The 20,692-nt window shown below is 43.6% G+C and overlaps 1 protein-coding gene across 3 annotated transcripts in view; it reads left to right on the top strand.

Moving 5' to 3' along the window:
* NEDD9 (neural precursor cell expressed, developmentally down-regulated 9) overlaps positions 1-20,692 on the top strand; it is a 113,585-nt gene that overhangs the window by 66,659 nt on the left and 26,234 nt on the right. Inside the window, exons 1-3 of one of the 3 annotated variants that reach the window (XM_077770103.1) lie at positions 209-372; positions 7,651-7,850; positions 19,567-20,013. In XM_077770103.1, coding sequence (XP_077626229.1) covers positions 19,573-20,013 — 441 coding nt within the window. In that variant the 5' untranslated portion in view covers positions 209-372; positions 7,651-7,850; positions 19,567-19,572. Of the gene's footprint in view, positions 1-208; positions 373-7,650; positions 7,851-19,566; positions 20,014-20,692 lie in introns of those variants that run through there. The other 2 variants (XM_077770101.1, XM_077770102.1) reach the window with 2 other exon arrangements.

The following is a 20,692-nucleotide window of genomic DNA, read 5'->3' as shown; positions in this document are numbered from 1 at the left end:
CGAGACGGTTCCCCACCTCGTTTTATTTTCCACCCGTTCGGGCTCCTGTAAAAAAGAAATGACCACATTACAAGTTCTTTGTCAGTTCTCCGAAGTTAAGAGGTGGGCGGGGCCCACATTACCTTCGCCCGCCAGCCAATGGCTGGCGATATGCAAATACGGTCGCGGCTCGGCCAGGCTCCATCAAAACAGTGAGCTCAGAGGCTGTGCGGGAGCTGGCGCGCTGCGACTGGCACAGCCGCCCGGGCCGGGACCGGTCTCACTTTCATTTAGCACTGCACTCCATGGAGGGGCGGACACGCCGGTGCTTGATGCAGGCTCACTAGTGTAGGAAAAACGGCTCAGGTCACCGCCGCCGAGATGAAGTATAAGGTAAGAGGCTGCCTTTTCTGTAAGGCTTCCGCGCGCGCGTGGGTGTGTGTCGCCCACTGTGACAACTCCTTTGCAGGGACCCCTTCTGTGCCCGGGAGAGCTGGGTCTCAGTCAGCGAGGTTGGCAGAGATCCAGTCTCTGAGACCCTCTCCGGGAGTGCACAGCACACCCGGATCCATGTCCACTGAACGACTGAGAATTGGTCTTAGAGCCGCCCCTGGAGCCGCTGGAATTCAGAGCGTCTAACTTTTAGCGGAGTTTAAGACTGCGGCTCCCCTAGGCCTGGCCCCCACTGACCGGGAGCGGAGCCGTAATGAGAGAGGAATCAGAACTGCTGAGTCCCCCAGACTGGCTCTTAAAGCAGTTTTCAGCCGTGGCTTTATGCATTTGGTCAGAGAAGCGGTTTGCCTTATGTACTTCTGGTGGGAGAAATTAAAAGCCCCGGGTACTGTTACACAGCTGATGATGGAGCATTCTGACATCCTTAAATGAATATTGGATGTAAGAACGGATGAGCAGTTGCCGTTTCTTTAAAACACTTCTACTGGCGTTTGAATGGGCTGAGAGTCTGAATTGGCCAGTCAGCTTATTGTCCCTGAAGCTTACAGAGGCTCACGATACATTATTTTCCCATGCATTATGCACCAGTTTTTATGTATTCTTGGGAAACGGATTATAACTTGCTCGGCATCTCCCGTTTGTTTAAGGTACCCCCATCTCATCAGGAAAGCAGCTTCCAGAGACACTGTAGTTAGAGGCACACTGCAGTGAGTTGGGCGTGACTTCTAGAATAGACATGAGACCTAATGATTTTAAACAACAGTGCTAATATTAAAATGAATGTTGGCAAGGTGGCTATGTTTTTGGACTGACAATTTGTATTACCTGCCTGACCTTTGGGATTGTGCTAGCTGGCAGCTACTTTGCTTCCTTTCTGAATTATCTAGCTTCTGGCCCATCCTTTTTAAATGTGAGGTTGTAAATACTCAGTTCTCGCTAATAGGCACTGGCTAACCTCAGGGATAAATCTTTTATTCAAAAGCTATAAATCTTGTTCAAAAGCTCTAAATCTAAATGCTGAAAGTCTTCATTATAATGCATGAGTTCTAGTTCTCCTTGGAAAGGTTACAACTGTGTGAAGACAAGGTATCCGTTTTCACTATACTGTTAGCCTTCCATTATCTGCCTCAATAGGAAAGATCAGAGGCATGAAAAATCCTAGTGATTACTAATACATTTGACTATAGGATACAGCCAGAAACAAATCCTTCTACCTGGCGGGGAAATTCCCATTCTCGAAGTGGCTCACCCTGTATTTCCACAGTCCCTTGTTTAAAATAGTGGTTACTGAGCCTGTGGTAATTCTTTGCCACCCCCCCCCCCAATTACTGAATGCCTTTAGTTTCATAATAGCCAGTTTGCAGGGGGGGAAAAGAGCAAACATGTTCCTACATTTATTATTGGAAAGTATAAATGGCTGAAATCAATATTGAGTGCTGCAATCTAGAAAGTGACAGAAGTGACAAAGTCCAAAGTCACTTATATTCAGTGACCTCATTGTGTTTTGGTTTTACTCTAATGGAAAGAAAGCATGGCAACGGATGCAGTAAGTTGCGGTTGGCATTCACAGAAAAACCCTCACCCTCCTGTTCTGCCGGGTCTTACCGGTGTTGAACACCCTGCCCGGTGACGTAATTATAGGGTCTTTATTAGCTCATGGACACCTTGACCAGAAAAAATACTGACTTCTCTTACTGACCAAATGCCAGATTGACACCTTGTGGTGACTCTAAAATAAAGCAGTAGCTGAAGCAACCTACTGTCCCTTTCTTAGAAAGCCTGTGTTCTCTCCAGTTAATAATGCACAGCTTTCCTTCAGGAGACCATTTGGTCATTTTAAGTAGAGGAAATGAAGCAAATGGTAAATAAATTAATTATTATGGTAACTAATATTCAGAATTACCACGATAATACAAGATTGTCATACTTAACTCTTCCAAAAACTCTATAAGGTGGGTTTTATTATGTACTCATTTTCAAATGTGGTAATTGTGGCACAGAGAGGCTAAGTAATTTATCCAAAGCCACACAGCCAAACAGTGGTGGAGCTGTTAATTAACCCAAAGGATCAGGCTCTAGAACTTGTGACTTTAAGTCACTATTAAAGAAAGAATCATCGGTGATCTCCCTAAAATGCTCTGTGTGACTGGTGTTTTTGTCCCCGGGGAAGTTTAAAATAATTTTATTTCAGGTATTCCTGCAGGGTAGACTCTTTTGTTGTGGTTGTTGCTGTTTAGATAGTAACTCTACAAAGCAAAGTGAAATGCACGTTTGGCAGTTATTTGTTTAATTTGAGCCATTTAGGTAGTAAAACCAGATAATTATTAGACTGTAAAGTCCTGGAGTCAGGAATGATCTTTTAAACTGCGCCGCTCTACACACTATAAATGTAACACAGACTTCTGTTAACCGAGAGATTTATAATTCAGCCACTATAAAAATTTTTTTTAACCAGATTATCTGGTTTGGCTACTTCAGGAATCCTACCCAGAGGACAAGCAAACCTCCACTCATTTTGCACTTGGACACATAGCTCCAGGTCAGCCATCTATGCATTTATAATAATCTTGAGACGCGTAGGGTGTATGCCTTACAAACTTTCTGGTTAGCACACTGGTCTAGCTTTATTTCATTTTATGTTTTGTTGTTGTTGTTGTTGTTCATCAGAAGGCTGCACTTAATGTTCCGTTTCTCCAAAAAGGCTTCATTCAGTCTGGGGTTCTGTGATAGTAAATTACAGGCCCTTCACTTATTAAGAGTTTTCCACACGCTCTTCCGAATATACAAANGGGTGGAGAGACGCGGGAGGGAGCTGTGCCTCAATGGCCATGGCTTGCCCAGTGAAGGCTCCCCTTCCCAGGGGTCTGGAAGCAGATTGTTGCTGCTGTCTGCCAGGAGGGTGATAGAAGGATCCACTGTGCACAGCTGTGTTTGAGCAGAAGCCGGAGACCCCGCCCACTGTGTGCAGGCCCAGGCCTGGTCAGAGCTCAGCAGGCACGGCCTGTCTGATCTCTAATAGCTGAGCAGCTTTTGTGGCTTTGCCAAATTTCTGAACCCTATGTGCCTATATGAAAATTCTAAATGATGTATCTAGTCGACCAGTCGACAGATTCTTTTTTTCATCGAAGCATGGTCGACAACAAATTCTTTCTTAAACGTTCTGAGTGAAGATAAAGGAATAGATAGACCCTATGATACAAATAAGAAACCTACATTCTGAAATTCAGATCCCCGTGCTCTGGCTGGATGCAGGCAAAGTGTGTCCTATTAAAAGCTTTTGAGGGGACTTTGAAAATACTTTTATTTTCAGAAGCTAGCTTGAGAAGAAATGACCAAGGGACTTCAGTTTAATCAACGCGGTCATTTGTGAGTTGTATAATTACCCAGTCTTCCCTTGCTTTGACATGTTGGTTTTAGATTATTTGTTCTCTTGTACATGATTCGCTGTGTTCAATCCAAACTGGAGACTCCTGTCCCTCGTGCTTTTTTTTTTTCTTTTTTTTTAAGAGAGAGGCTGGGAGAGGGGCAGAGGGAGAAAATCTTAAGCAGGCTTCACACTCCGTGCAGTGCCTGACACGGAGCTTGATCCCGTGACCTGGGGATGGGGACCTGAGCCAAAATCAGGAGTCAGACACTCAACTGACTGAGCCACCCTGCCTCACCCTCCTCTTCAAATCTTGTGTGAGATCTACGAATTTAAACACACCAAAAGATATTCTCAAAAATACTGACTTAACTGTCTATGGATGTATGTGTTTATTGAGCAAACCCACTGTGGGAGCTGAATGGCTGACCTGCACGGAGATGAAAGTCTTTGGGTATTTGGAGGTGTTCTGATGATACCAAATTGAGCACAGCGTGGGGCATGCCAAGGATTCCTTTAGCATCCTTCCCTTACTGTAATATACGTCAGCCCTTTTCTCAGAGTTCACCAGTGGCTTCCTGTCTGCTGCCCCCACTGGCCCCACCAGACTTCTGAAAAAAACTTCCTCTCGACATTTTCCCCTTTACAAATTCCCTCCCCCTTTTGTGCCCTTATGACCTCATCTGCTCTCATTTTCTCATTCAAGCAGTCTCTTTGCCACTCCAAATTACCAGACTTGGGTATGGCTCGCCTCCCCACCCCACGTAGACACGACGCTCTTAAAGCACACCCTCTACCCCCTAGCTCTCTCCTGTCTTTCTACTCTGCCGTGGGAAATCTGGGTCTCTTGCTGCTCCCATTCATTTGCCCCTGTCTCTTTGTGCCTACCCGACTCGGTTAGTCGGTCAGTTCCCACAAGTCAGTCAGTTCCCACACGTCCATCCACTCTATAAAACTGTCAAAAGCCCACACCTTCATCTCCTTGACTGTCCTATAATCCCTACAACAGGCTTTATGTTGTCCACCTCTGCCCTGTTCTGTTAGCGCTTCCTTACTTATTAACCCCCTTTGAATCAAATCACTATCTAAACGATAGCTGTAACTCCCATAGATGGCCCACCGGGGCTGTCTGGTTTCAGGTAAGCCCCACTGAAAATGAGAGACCCACCCTTTATTTGTGGGTAGAGGTGGATGGTTAGACAAGTCCTTGAATTAAAAGTGGATCTAGGATCTGTTACAGCCTGGAGGGGGCACAGCCTTGATCTTATATGTTCTTGTGGTAGATACAAGATAGAATGTGGGCTCTGGAGAAAGGCATTTCTGTTTCTTGTGACTTAGTGCTCTATAGCCTCTGGTGAATTAACCTCTCTGAGCCTTGGCTTTCTTATCTGTAAAATAGGGATAGTAACTGTCTGATACTATTGTTCTAAGGCCTACGCAGGATAATACATGGATGTAAAGTACTCATCCTGGCTCTTGGCATGTAGTAAGTACAGAAGGCTAGTCAGCCGAAGCTCTCTTTGCATCAATGGATGTTGAAAGGATACTGTGGACTCAAGACTTGGTGACAAGATTAGGTCAAAACCCCAGTTACTAGGTAAAGGTGGTTGAGCATTGTTTAGTGCTCCATGGGCCTGGAGGGATAATGTGGAAATACAGATGCCAGACACAAGAATTTACCAGCATACTTCCGTGCCTACTCACACACATTAATTAATGACTTGGTATCTTCGTTGTTATTAATAAGATTTGATATTCCTGAGATCACAGGAGCTTGCCCTTGGTCAACACTCAAGAAACACTGAATTGAATGTTGAATGACATAAAATATTAATACAAAGAGCCATTAAAAAGAGTCTTAATGTAGGGCACTTGGGTGGCTCAGTCAGTTGAGCATGGGACTTTGGTTCAGGTCATGAGATTATGAGTTCAAGCCCTATGTCAAGCTCACTGCTGTGAGCGCAGAGACTGCTTCGGATCTTCTGTCCCCCTGTCTCTGCCCCTCCCCTGCTTGTGCTCTCTCAAAAATAAATAAACATTAAAAGAAAGAGAGAGAGTCTTAATGCTGTATGGCCTAGTAGAAAGAACCTGGATTTTGCTGCAAATCTCACTTTTTGCTACTTGAGGCCTCTGTTTCCTCGTTTATAAAATGGGAGTAATAATACAAATCTTACCAGATAGCGGTAAGGATATGGTATATGAAAATCATTGGTTTTTAGCCCATAGGCACTTAAAAATGGCAGCTATTATAATATGCATTATAGGACATATATAACATATAGATATAGAAACATTATGTAGATAAAATTTTAAGAGCTTTCTCTGAAAATTGCTTATTCATACCAAAAATATGACAGGATGAGAAAAAGTCATCAGCATACAAAATCGACGGTAAAATGTGAAAGAGGTGATTGGGGGAATACAGAAGTTCAGGCGAAACTACATCCCTCATCCCACTGCTGCCACGTGTGACATAGATGTAAAGTAAGAGGCCTTGGTGATCTATTTTTGGATCCTTTTAGGGTTAGAAAGAAACGTAAACAAATTGGTTTGAAATGCCAACCACTGAGCCCCTGGCATTACTCTGCAGTAACATATAGACTTCATTACCAAGCCTCCTTGCCAAGATAAACAAGAAGGGCCACTGCAAAGGAGTGCTGTATTTATTTCCAACTTAAAAGTACAGGAGAATAGCCTGTCTCCTAGGTGATGGATGATTGTAAAGAATATGGGCACGGAAGGGGACTCACCTCCACCCCCCACAAAAAACCCTGTTCATACTCCATCAATGGCATCTCCTCCATTTACTTAGAGCATTCCAGTCATCTCCCCACAGTCATTCTTACTGGTTAATGAGGACGAGGCACGCCTGGGGAACGTTATGGCCCAGCTGCAAGACTATCTTTCTAAAGAATCTTCCTTTTAAGATAAATGGCCTTGGTGGTGAACGTTGTCTACCATCCACTGGGAAGAGTGATTCTTTTAGAAGGTAATTTTACTAGACAATGAGATTCAGGTGAGTCGAGACATATACTCTGAGGGAGATGGAACAGGCACTCCAGAAAACAGGCATGCATTGTGACTGTGTGTGACAGTTACTCTGCATACCTGAAGTGGAGCCGGGGCAGCTGACCGTGGAGATATTAACATGGCCAGTAACATGCATTCAAATACATCTGACTGGGCCCTGTCATGGACCACTAAATACCAGTTTATTCTTATAAAAGAGCTAGTTCTTTCCCCCCAACCTCCTCCCTAACCATTAATGGTGCTAAGTGGTGTTTAAATAGGCAGTTGAGGACCCTTATTCCAAGGACTCAGCCTTGCTTTGGAGGTGTCTTATCTCTTCATAAATCATGGTTCGTATGTTGCAAATGCAAATTCCTCCTGATATTTCTAACATGTCAAGGTAATAGTTACATTACCAGAAGTGTTTCTTAGTGGCATGTTGATGCCTATGCTTACCAGAAATAAGGATTGAGCAACCGTGAATACGTAAAAACGCAAGCATTGCACAAAAATGTTTGATAGGATCTTCTGAATTTAAGTTTAATTCCTTTCTTTATTCGAGTGCACACACGTGTGTGTGTGTGTGTGTGTGTGTGTTTAGAGGGGGATTATTTGTGAAGCTAGACAGAGAGTTGCAGCAACCAAAAAACATGTAAAGTTAAGATTTAAACCAGATCTTTCTATTTATTAAAGCAATATGTATTTAGACAGAATGATGTGCCTTTAATATTTTTCTTATTTTTTTTTTGTTATGTGGAAACCTTACGCTCATATGAATTAGTCTTAATCTCATTGATTTGTGGTAGTCAGTTCGTTATTCTTAACTTAGCACCTCGCTCCCACAGGGGATGTGGCTAACTCAGGACTCATCTCGGCTTCTCTGTCACCCGGCCCTGCACTCTACCAAAAGAATGAGCTGGAATTCAAACCCCCCCACCCCAATAACCATAATGAGCAAGACCAGCACACTGGGAAGCCAGTGTAGGAGACTTCTAAACACTCCAGGCTTCTTGGAGTTCAGAGTCTTTAGTGTCTATCAGGACAGGTCAGTAATCTGTCGATGCTTTTTTGTTTGTTTTTTGGTGACTTGTTGGTGGTATGAGTCCGAGTTTGGCAAGAAATGGGTTAGTGGACCAGCAGTGTTGCATTACGATGACAACAGCATTGCCATAGCAAAATTTTGCAGTCCTCTTTTTCCTCGAATGTGCCTCTGGGATAGAACTTACATGCTATTCTCTGGTTCCCCAGCCTTCTGCACTCAGAGCTAAGTGTGTTGAGCATAACTCTAAATGGGGAGGTGAGGCACCTGGGTGGCTCAGTCGGTTAAGCGTCTGACTTCGGCTCAGGTCATGATCTCACGGTTCATGGGTTTGAGCCCCATGTTGGGCTCTGTGCTGACAGCTCAGAGCCTGGAGCCTGTCTTTGGATTCTGTATCTCCCTCTCTCTCTGCCCCTTCCCTGCTCACGCTGTCTCTCTTTCTCTCTCTCTCTCTTTCAAAAATAAATAAAACATTTAAAAATAATAAATAAATGGGGGTTAGGGGAAGGAGCAATACGAATACAGTCAGCCCAGCAAGATTCTTTCTCTTAACACTACTCACTGGGAAGCCAGACTTCTAGACAATCCCACAGAGGCCCAGATGGGCTTGGAATATATCTCATTTCCTTACGAAGATCGTCTTATCAAGAGGACATGTCCGTTGACTCAATCAAAGCCTCTTATCGGTAGCTACCTTTTTTTCCCTCCCAAATCCTAGAGTCAACCCAGGCAGACCCATTAGCAAGAAACATACTTGCCTATCTTTAATTTTTAGTTTAAAATACACATAATTTCTGTGGATATGCATCCATGTTTCACATACCCAACAGTGGGACATATGGTGTGACAATGGGAAAGATATTTGAAACTGGGACTGTCTTAGAAAGTTCAGGAACACATGGTCACTCTAGACAGTCAACATGAGCTGCTCCGGAGATCAATCAACTGTTGAAGGCATTATTCCTTTTCCCTTATGTCAGCCTTTAGACAGGGAATTGTCTAAGAGGTGCTTTCTTTTTAAAGTGAATTCAAACACGTTTTTGCACATAGAGTCATAAATAATATTTACTTATCAACAATTAGCTGGTCCTTTTCTTTTTCCTTGCAAAAATTGGCATCTCTAGAAATGAAGGAAAAACCCTTTTTGAAATATGGACTTGTACTGAGAACACCTGGGAGAGTAAAGCAGTGAGGGGTGTTGTGTTTCAATTGTTCTTGCTTTAAACCTGGCAGGGTACCTCTGCGCCTCATGGCCTGCAGCGTCTGCATCAAGTCTCCTGCCTCCCTTATTAAGATCTTAATTACAGACGTGGCTTATTTCATTGCTGCAGGGAAAGAATTTAGTTTCTCTGAACTATGTCTGTTTTTTGGTGTGGCAGGTGTAATCACGATGAGATCATTTCTGGTTTGTTTTCTTTTCCCGGAGGAATTTTTTTTTTCCAAGAGGGAGGACTATGATTCTTAAGACACAATTTCATGAGCTCATAATAATGCAGTAATAATAACTGTGCTTTGATTTTAGAGAGAGAACCTTTCTTCTGAAGAAAGCAGAGTGCTTGGTATATATGACTGCGTGACTTCTCATAATATCAAGAACATGTTCATTATTCCCATTTTGCAGGCGGGGTGACAGAGGGACAAAAGGTGTGATTTCCTTGCCACTGATCTTACATTGATCTTACAGTATGAGGACTGAGACTAGATTCTGTTAATTCAGTGAGTGTCCATTCCTCTTTCCAGGGCTCTCCATTCAGTACTGCTGACTTTTAGAGCTCGATCATTTTTTTGTTGTGGGAGACTGGCCTCTGCATTGCAGGATGTCTAATGGCATCTGGCCTCTACTCGCTGGTTACCAGCAACACACACACATTGTGACAACCAAAAATATCTCCAAACATTGCCAGATCCCCAAATCCCCCTAGTTAGGAATCACGGGTCTAATCTCCCCTACTTCTTTCTGCTTAAAAATAATTGCCCTACTGGTTTTATGTGACAGAAGCACAAAAGACAATCGTAGAACTCTTGGCCATAATTTTACCAGGACTGGGGTAGAACTTCCCATAACAGGTCCTAAGCAAAAGGAAGCTTCCTCTTAAATACGTAGCCCCAGTCTGTTCATGCGAATACCATCAAATACTAAGAAGCACGGGGTCTCACTTGGGCCACATATAAAGCCATCAGACTGTCTCTAAGACAACCTTAGTTCTCTGAAGCCTTCCTCTGCTGTGTGTGTGTGTGTGTGTGTGTGTGTGTGTGCGCGCGCGCGCGCACATGTGTATATAACGGATATGTATAATTTCATGTTGACATATATAATAATAAACATGCATTTAGCACTAACCTTGAAGAAAGCTTTCTATTGTAATAAACTGGTATATAATATGTACATGTAGTGCTTGTCTATATACCTAGCCACTGAGTAATTTCATTTAGAGGTTTTCTTCTGTTCCATTTGCTCCTGTAATCTTTCCTCTCTTTTCTAGCTGAGAGGCTACAGCATCTGAAGGTTTTTTCTGGAGACCTCTCTGCAGGTGCAATGCTGACAGCATATGGTTGTAGATACCCTTTCAGCCAAGTATACTGACCCATTTTTTAAAAATATTTATTCATTTTTTAGAGAGAGAGAGAGAGAGAACATGAGCAGGAGAGGGACAGAGAGAGGAGGAGACACAGAATTTGAAGCAGGCACCAGGCTCTGAGCCATCAGCACAGAGCCCAACGCGGGACTCGTGAAACTCACGAACCGTGAGATCATGACCTGAGCCAAAGTCAGACACTTAACTGACTGAGCCACCCAGGCACCCCTATACTGATCCATTACACTCTTTGAGGACCTCACACATGAAATGGGATAATAGCACTCAGGCAGCCGACCTGTGTGAGGTGATGTCTAAAAGATTTGAGGGGGGCATCTGAGGTATGTCAACTGGGTTCTAGCTGGGAGACAGACCAGAGCTGCTAGCGTGTGTACATATTTGTAATTGGTGGGTTTAGATATTACTTCACACCCTGAGAGCTGGATACTTGGTGCAGGAAGATACATGGGAATGTAAAAAAATAGTAGTATCTCTCCCTTCTTTCAAATAATTTATTAGATGTTATAGGTTTTGTGTTTTGGCTTTTGAGAAATGATACTGTTTTGGGAAATAAACCGTAATATAGTGGACTGGCATCTCCTACTCCTTTATAACTTAATTCTCATTTCACTTCCCCCAAGTACCTGGATGTTGAAGGGATTTGTCTAGACAGGCAGATAGATGTGATTTGGTGCCAACACTGTAATGTTGGCTGAAATCCAGATGGTTGTTTTATTGTTAATAAAACCTATCTTTTGGGTGAGTGGGTGTCAGGCCTTCATCATTATATGGCGCCTGTCAGATTTATCTAGGGACAGAACCCTGAAAAGAGTTTGTGCCTGCCCCATGTTTTTGATCCTTTGCCAATATTCTGTACTTAAATCTATCAAAACCAGGCAACCTGGGACAAACGCTTATAAATTCCAAAGCTTAATAGCAACACTACTAAATTCTAACATGGAGAAGGTTCTCAGGACGCACATCCTGGTCCAGTGGAAAAAATCCTAGATTAAGAGGGGAACCAGATGCTAGTTCTGGCACTGCTGCTAATATCATAGGTGAACCCCCCTCACCCCACCACCCCCCCCGGGCTGTAAAACAAGGTTGGGTTAGAATGATCTCTAGAATCCTTTCTCAGTCTGAAATTCTAGTCTGATTGGTTCTGGTCAGGTAGGGTTCTAACACATAGAAATGTAGGTGTCTTTCTACCTTCCTTAAGACCCTCTGGAGTTACTTTAAAAAAATCTCAAAGACCACAGAGGATGGAAAATTAAGCTCCAGAAGATATATGTATTATTTATGATCATCAGACTTGTGAGGGAATGCTCCCTTCTCACCACTTTTCTCAAATAACTGTCAGGATTCAAATTCATCCTCCACAGCTGGCCAAGAAATAATAGAAGTGGACTGTGAAGTCACGCACGTGCACATGCACACACACACACACACACACACACACACACACACACACATACACACACGCATGCCTCCCTACCGACCCATTTGTAATTTTTCTTGGATGAAACAAAGGATTTGCTCCAGGCTTTTGTTGGGCTATTTCAAGGGAAAATAGGTAGCATTCATTCTAGTTCAGGGAGAGAAGAGAAATCAGCATTTGAAGAAACACTGATTTAATCTCATGGCTATGCTGTCAGTATGATGTGACCGAATCTGGTCAGATGGAAAATTCTTTCTGAGATCCAAATATAAATTGGCAAAGAACTTCACATCTTCTCACCAACTGTCAATTGGTATCCCTCTGGCATGTGAACCACCAAAATAATGTGGGTTCTAAATGATGCCTCATCAACAGGGAAAGGCCAATAATGGAAAAGATGTTAAGATTCCCAAATTTGGGGCTCTGGGGTGACCACGCACAGGGTGCAGCCCCAAAGTGCCTGTCAGGGCTGCTGTATATCAAGGAGTACCTTTGGGAGATAAGTATCTAATGTCAGATTTCTTAAAGCATCTTCCATTCAGAAATGCTCAAAAGAGAATGCTATGGGTAAAGTTCACAAGGCTAGAAAATATAAGAAAATGCGAGGACTTGGGGTAGCATAAATGACGTGAATATTCAGAAAGTCCAAGATATTCATGTAAGCTTTGTGACTACCATAGGGGTTTAGGAGCACTTTCCAGAAAATGAAAATCACTGGAAGAAATGTGGTCTTGGTGCCATAGGAATCTTTGTGGCATGTGTTGGTCACCCCACACCAGGTACCGGAGGTGTGACCAGGGAAGTTCTGCTGCTGCCTTTCCGTGGCTAGTTCAGATCTCACAATGAACACCATGTCAGACTGTAGTCAACACATATGGCTGAGAAATAAACCCCAAAAGTAATAGGTATTCTATCTTCTAACTCCTCAACTTGAAAGTCTTATGTCTGCTAGTTAACAGCCTCCAGAGAATTCAACTCAAAACATTCAACAGTCCAGATCATCCAATGGAAAAAAAAACAAACAAACCCAGGTGTAAGCCAAGTATTCCAATAATTGAAATCCAGACACTTGTAGATAGATATCCATGTTTGCTATTACCTGCTTTGACGAAATTCCACATTTCCCTATATCCTAAAGGGGACGATGGGGGAAAGCTGAAGTGGTTTGATTACCCTCAGCTGATTTTTGTCGGCAGGCACAAAAGCACATGAGCCTTCCTTTCTCTCCCCCAGTGTCCTGAAACTGACCTTGATGATCCTCATTCCTTAGCTACTTCCTTTAGGACTGATTTCCTTGACAATGGCCATTTCCTTCTTTACTGTGTTTCTAGAGATCTGGTGTGTGTGTGTGTGTGTGTGTGTGTGTGTGTGTGCGCGCGCTTGAGCACGCACATGAGCATACACGCACCTTACCAGAGTCCTGGGCTAAAGCTTGGGAATTTGGGCACAGGAAAGTCATGTTGTTGAGCATGCGGCAGCCCCAAGGTCTTGGCAGGAGCTCCTACATGATAAATATAGAATGAAGTAAAAATAATAAGAGGAAGTTGGGCCATTGATGATGCTATCAGTCCTAGTGGGGTGACACATCAGCCATTGTGTCGCATTTCTCTTCAAAGAACAGCATGAATGGTCATGGAAATTATAAGTCACACCTCTCTGTAATTGGAATAGCAGATCGTTTCCCTGGTAGTAGGAGTAATAAGCTTTCTTGACATTTTGATAGCAGTGGGGGAAAAAAAAGGCAGGGAAGAGTGGGGGGTAGTGTAGAAGCTGTCATATGACCTAGAGCTCTCTGTGCCCGGTGACTCGCTAGTTGCACAGTATTTTATTCCCATTCCTCAGGCATAGTTTGGGAACCAGGAACAACAGAACCCAAACGTTCTGGCAAAATATTAATGGTGCTCAGTCATCTGCTGCCAGATAGATGGAGGCGGCTGCACTGGAGGAAGAGAAAAGCTCTTCCAGAGATGATTGTATTTAATCATTTAATGGTCAGCTCCTCCTGGCTTTCCTGTTTGCTCAGTAGTTGTGGACACTAGATTCAAGCGCTCCATCTACGTCATTATCCTGTTTAATAGGGAGGGGCAGGCACTTTCCTGCTTCCCATCTCCTACATTCTCTGGCTGTGACGTCTGGACATGCCATTTATCTTTCAGGCTCCGTTAGTTCATCTTCCCATGTCCTTATAAAATTTTAACCAAATATCTTGCGCACTCCTCTAGAAAACAATTTCACACTCTGTCCAGAGCCCATTTTAGGTTAGCGAATATTTAATAATGTGCATTTTGCTTCGGATACTGGGCTAAAGTTCTGGAAATGCACACACACAAAAAAATAGGGTAGACTTTCTGAACTTAAGGAGTTCACAATCTTGAATGGAATAATACAAGTCATACTATAAGAAATACTATTACGGGGGAGCCTGGGTGGCTCCGTCGGTCGGGCATATGACTTTGGCTAAGGTCATGATCTCACAGTCCGTGGGTTCAAGCCCTGTGTCGGGCTCTGTGCTGACAGCTCAGAGCCTGAAGCCTGCTTCAGATTCTGTGTCTCCCTCTCTCTCTGCCCCTCCCCCGCTCACTCTCTGTCTCTGTCTCTCAAAATAAAATAAAGACATAAAAAAATTTTTTTTAAATAAAAAGAAATACTATTACAGAGAACTGGAAAGGAAACAATCAGATAGGTTTCGAAGATAACTCTTCTGGGGAGGTGGAGGATGGATTTTGAGGAGGAATAGGGTAAATGCAGGAAAGCCAATTTAGAAGCTGATGTCATACTCTCAATAGAAGGCTGTTGAAGGTCCTGAACTAGGAGAGGCAGTGAGCTGGAAGGCAGGGTCCAAGCTGATTGGGTTCCAGATTGTGAAGAGACTCAGCAAACCTCTGAGGCTCCTTCCTATCTTGGGCAGCTGTGTATGTGCTGTTAACTAAGAGAGAGGAAGCAGGATAAAGGGATTTTTGCAGTTGTTGAGTTAGAGGTGAAGATACCCATTAGCCAGTTGGAAATATGGAAATTTTGAGTGCAGAAGAAATATCTAGGCCGGAGCTATGGATCTGTCATCTGTGTGTTCAGATGACATTGGTCTGGATGAGATTTTCTGTAGAGAGTGAGCATGTAAAGAAGAGCAAAGAGCAAAGTGGGGGGGATCCCTTTGCAACATGAGTAGTCTGTGAAGAAGAAGATGAGTGGTCATGAGAACAAGAGTAGGGAAGAAACCAGGAAGTGAAATTCATGGAAATCATGAAATCATGGAAGCCATAAGAGAGTTTCAAGAAAGATTGGGGTGGGGGTCAGTGCTAGAGGCTGCTATGATTAGGGTTCCCTCAAATAGGATTTATAACTCTAAATGCTGATTTCTAATCCTAATGAGAACCACAGTTTTGGTAGCACGCTCCTTTGGCTTTGTTAAGTACTGTCCCAATTCTGGAGCTGGAGACAAGAGGCCCAAATTCTTGTCCCAGATCTATGACCTTCTTGCCAGGTGGCTTGGCAAATCATTAACTTCTCAAGCCTTGTTTCTCTCATTTGTAAGGTTAAGGAGCCGGAGTGTAATCTTTTGAAGTTCCCCTGGCTTTCAACTTCGGTGCCCCAACTGTTCTGGCACTTTGCCAAGCGCTAGCTGCATTTCTAACTGCTACCCTCCAGAGGCTAACCATCCAAGGGGCTATAGAATGACATAGCTCTCTTATCTCTCCTGGATTTGTTTCTGTGTTGACCTTTCCTGCCTGAGAGATAAATATCCTGGGGCGGGTGGGAGAAAGAGGAGATCTTCTGTAGACAAACTGCTCCTTCTGGGTTTTTCTAAGATAGTCAGATAATCACTCTTCTGACTTTGTGGCCTTAAGGAATCACACCTCCCACACTGAAGGTGGAGGACCGTCCACCTTCTCCTAGCCAGAGGAATTAACTCTTGATCTGCCATCAACTCTGTGGACTTTTGCATGAGATGGCTTGTGTTCCAGCTGACGTTATTTTTGCTGTTATCTTCTTGAATGAACTCTTGCTCCCAAAACCCCAAGTATTTCCAAAAGCCAAGCTCCTCATCCATTTCCCCCCTACTTTCTGATGGATTGTACTCTGTTGGAAACTAAAGAGATGTAACCATAGTTCATTCAGTAATAATAATCAGAGTAGTAGTAGTAATAATAATAACATTTTGTCTCGTCTCGAGGGCAACCAATAGCTTCATTATTGCTATTTTCAGGCAATTGCTCCACAAGAGGTTGCAGGGTCCACAACTTATTATTAATTCAGAGAAATACTGCAAGATACAGTTCTCCTGATACATATAACTGTGAACAAGAGAAATATCAGCTATGTATAAATATCTCTAATAGCATAATTAGAGCAGGACTCAACCCTTGATGGAGAACTGACAGGGGGCCAAGTGGGGAGAGAATCCAAGACCAAAGTGCCATCCAGCAAATTAAATAAGTTGTCATAATGGCTTCCTAAGCCTCCAGCATTGTTAAGGCATTTAACTTGGATTAACTCATTTAATCTTCATAGCAAACTGGTGAGGTCGGTAGGGTTACACTTAGTCTCATTTTACAGATGACGATGTTAGGGCACAAAGGGAAATAATCTATTTATTCTATAGACATGACAAGAATTGTCATCTTCAGAGCTCACTATACAATGAAATTGAGCCCAGTTAGGACACTGTGTAGTTGAGCTAAAGTGGCTTAGAGTGTTCTGGAGAGAGAACTGAGCCAAGAGACCATAGCTTCTTTCCCACCTCTGACACCAATATTGTGGCTTTGAGCAAATGATAAACTGGCCTCCCCAGACCGGTTTCTTTATATATAAAATAGGGATGTTGGGTTCAGGTCATCGTATGTAACCTTCTGTATGGGAGAGTGAATGGGTGTAGATGCTGATTCTCTATAGCTTGTATAGAGATTAAGTAACTCACTCTCGTTCAGCCAAGGCTGAGATATATGTGTGTGAAATGTCAGGCTAGCACTGGGGTGCATGCCACCGATGGTCATGCCAAGCCTTCTTCCTAAATCCTCATCTGTGTGGGCAGCAGGAGGCCTGCTGGGGAATCATGGACAACCAGTCAGGTGAACTCACCCATGGTGTCTCCTTTAACAAAGACAACAGTCTCTGAAAGTTTCCCCAGAGAAACTCTTCTTGAAAGCACATCTGAAACATTAGCATGCTGCTTACCAGGTGGTGGGAAAGTCACTGGGATAGGAGACAAAGAACATCCAGAACGACTCTCACACAAAGATTTCTATCTGCTTCTAATCAAGCATGGTCCAGTGCTCCACTTCAGTGTTTCATGGAGTCCCATGGCAGTGACCCAGCTCCACATGCCTTGAGCTTATTTATGCTGATTAGGTCAGTAGTGCTTTGCCTTTCTACAGAATGCAGTAGAGACAGTTTTCTGTTTCCCTTCTTTCCCTTCTTTGTAGCCGCTAGAATCGTACAGCTATCTACCCTAAGCTCCCACAGAACTGGTCCTAACTCTATCACTTCTGATTTCACCTTGAGGCTTTTGTACCATCCATCCCCAATCATTGCATGGGCCCCAGAGCAAGGGACAGAGACGAGAGGGCTCGGCTCTCTCCCTACCCAGTAATCACCATACAACGCTGGTAGAGTGATTTCCTTCAGATTATTTTGGTACAAAGGACCAGAGTCTTGTCATCCATAACTCTGTGACTTTTCTTCTAAGTTATGGAACACCCAAAAGATGGAAGAAGAGAAATAGAGATTTGGGGATCATGACACATCTTTAAATGGGTCCTCAAGCCAGGAGAAAATGCTTCATGATTTTATCTTTATGTATGTGGACTTCTAATTGTTAGAAAAAGATCCAAAGTTTCCTAGCATATAAATACTAAGTAAAACATTCACCTAGAACACAAACCCCTCAGTTGCCCTTGAGCTTCCCCAACTGCTCACCTGTCCACATCACAGACTTCTTGGATGTCAAAACTGATCCAAAAACAAGAACTTCAACCTTATTCTTTTTTTTAATGCTTATTTATTTTTGAGGGGGAGGGAGGGCCAGAGAGAGAGGGAGACAGAAGCTCTGTGCTGACTGCAGCAAGCCCAGTGTGGGGCTCAAACTCACCAACCACGCGATCATGACCTGAGCTGAAGTCGGACGCTCAACCAACTGAGCCACCCAGGCACCCCTTCAACCTTATTCTTAAAAAGCATCATCAGGCTTCCTGGGTATGGCTTGATCTCCTTTTCTTAGGTTAAATAGTTGCACTAAGAGGATTAACAGCAAGAGTAGGACCCCTTCCCAGGTACTGACCAGAGGGAAGCTGCCTTATATAATGCAACCCCCCAGCCCCCCAGTGAGGAGGACCAGCACGCAGCACAAGCCTGTGGTTCTGGGGCATAGTACCGGGGGAGATGATTAATGTATGTCAGTTCTAAAGGAATGAAAAGCACGAGGCTGGAAGATCAAGTCCATGTTTCTAGAGAAGCAAACAGGGGGCACAAATCCAAACAACAACTGCCAAAAATTCCACGAATATGTAAAGTCCCAAATACGATCCACCCAACAGGCAGTCCCTCCTCCCACAACTGATCACTGCAGTGATTCAAGTGCATTCAGACACCTTAGGGAAGCACTAGAGAGATCACTTTTAGTTTTCCAAATGCTTGTGATGAATTTATAGCATCCCAATTCCTCTGTGTGCTGGGAAGGAGCAGGCAATGGCAGGCATCTGCCATCATACTGCAAAACATTACTAACGCCAAGAAATGAAATCTTCGGAGCCTTTGAAAGGCTTCCAAGAATGTCAGCACGTACTGCCTGCCCGCTCTCTGCTGAATGCCTACTTTGGCTGTCTGCTTAGTACTGAATGTGCCAGACAGGCCTTCTTACAAAGGGAGAGAGTGTTTTGGGCCCATGAAAGGGGAAGGCACAGCGTTTCTGTTGTGAATGGCGAGATTCAAGAAGTAGGGGGAAAAGTGGCAAGGTGAGGAGAGGCCTTTGGGAAAGGTATACATAAAAGACCAAAACAAAAGAGGTGGCATCCACCTACATGTGGTAAATTCTTCATTGCTCCCTGTCTTCATATATAGAGATGGAGACTACGGTCACACCCTGCTCGATTTCCACGGGTGGGGGGAGGTGTGGGGGTGTGTGGAAATGCTTGCTTGTAGATTCTCCCTGTATCCAAGGGCTTTCTTGATCAACTGAGAATAAGAATTTTTAAGCCCTGCCAAGGCATATATAACTGTACTTTTGTTTCCATTTTCACACCAAATATAAATGCCATTTGTACTTCTTTTAATTTGGGATTTTCTTTGACTCTTTCTGCCTCCAATAAATGGAAAAAATTTTTGAGAAATGTCTGCTGTAGCACATCTGAATATCTTGGAAATATTTTATTCTTTAAGCCGGCTTTAAGAAAGGAAGAAAAATGTTTTGTATAGTGAACTCTTTAACAGTGCTGCCCATAATTCCTTGGCACGGCAGCTACCGCTAGAGGAAAGAACTCTTGTGGTGTTCTGGGCTTTTCTGAGGAGGCAGTCTGATGTCATTGGTGGCAGACACACTACGTATGTATCTGTCTTTTGTCTGCACCATCTGTTTTTCTCCTTACAGGCTATATTGTTCACGTTCTTTCTTCTCTCCTTTCCAGGAAGTGTGCCTCTCCAGAAGAGCGTGGGCTTTAGGCGTGAACAGGACTGAGCTAGAATTCTAACATGATGTCCCTCTGTTTTCTTCTTCTAGAATCTCATGGCAAGGGCCTTATACGACAATGTCCCGGAGTGTGCTGAGGAACTGGCCTTTCGCAAGGGAGATATCCTGACTGTCATAGAGCAGAACACGGGAGGATTGGAAGGGTGGTGGCTCTGCTCGTTACATGGTCGACAAGGTATTGTCCCAGGCAACCGGGTGAAACTTCTGATTGGCCCCATTCAGGAGACCCCCTCCAGTCAGGACCAGCCTACTTCTGGACTAATGCACCAGACCTTTGGCCAACAGAAGCTCTATCAAGCGCCAAACCCCCATGGCGCCCCTCGAGACACCATCTACCAAGTGCCACCTTCCTATCAACATCAGGGAATCTACCAAGTCCCCACTAGCCATGGAACCCAGGAAAAGGACGTGTATCAAGTGCCACCATCAGTGCAGAGAAGCATTGGGGGTGCTAACGGCCCCCACTTAAGTAAAAAGGTGAGTGAGCGACTGACTGGATTCTTCGTCCCACTTATTTATGTTTCTGCTGCACTCAGGGCCATTGAAATGTTCCCAAAACAAGAACTTGAAACTGCCAAGACATAAATATATCTTCCAAAGAGTAAGTGTACCTAAATACCTGACCTCGGACATTAGCTTTGCACCATTTTTTTCATTCGTTGGACAGCAAAACTTTGTTCCCGCGTCATGATAAGCTCATGTGTCATTCCAGATCATACTGGATTATTAAGTTGTTTCTCTCTGTCTTTCTGATAGATCTGCTTTTAGACTTAACCTCTGTACTCAAATTGTTTCCAGTCTTTTCTGTTTCTTCCTTGAGTGGTACAAGACACTGAGTTTTGTACAAGTACAATGATGCAGAAAGGACTGTCCTTTCACCAAAAGCTGAATCATGACCCTGTTGGCTAGGCTGCACAAAGAACCCACCAGAAGTAAAGGGAGCAAAGAAGCTAGAAGTAGATCATACCAACCTACTTGTCGCATAGAGTTGTTAGCTTCAAGTTTGACCCATTTAAAACACAGAGACACTAGTGAATTTTGAAAGGAGTCAACCTCTTGTCCTTCAAGTAATTCCTATAATAATGCCTGCGCCAGTGGGTGAAAACAGGAAAGCTAGAATTTTTAGGAAAGCATCATATTAAAAAAAAAAAAAAAG

Source organism: Crocuta crocuta, unplaced genomic scaffold (genome assembly GCF_008692635.1).
Source record: "Crocuta crocuta isolate KB4526 unplaced genomic scaffold, BGI_CrCroc_1.0 scaffold24, whole genome shotgun sequence".
Lineage (NCBI taxonomy): Eukaryota > Metazoa > Chordata > Mammalia > Carnivora > Hyaenidae > Crocuta > Crocuta crocuta.
The sequence above is the reverse complement of the archived record's forward strand: the minus strand, read 5'-3'. Positions and strand labels throughout refer to the sequence as shown.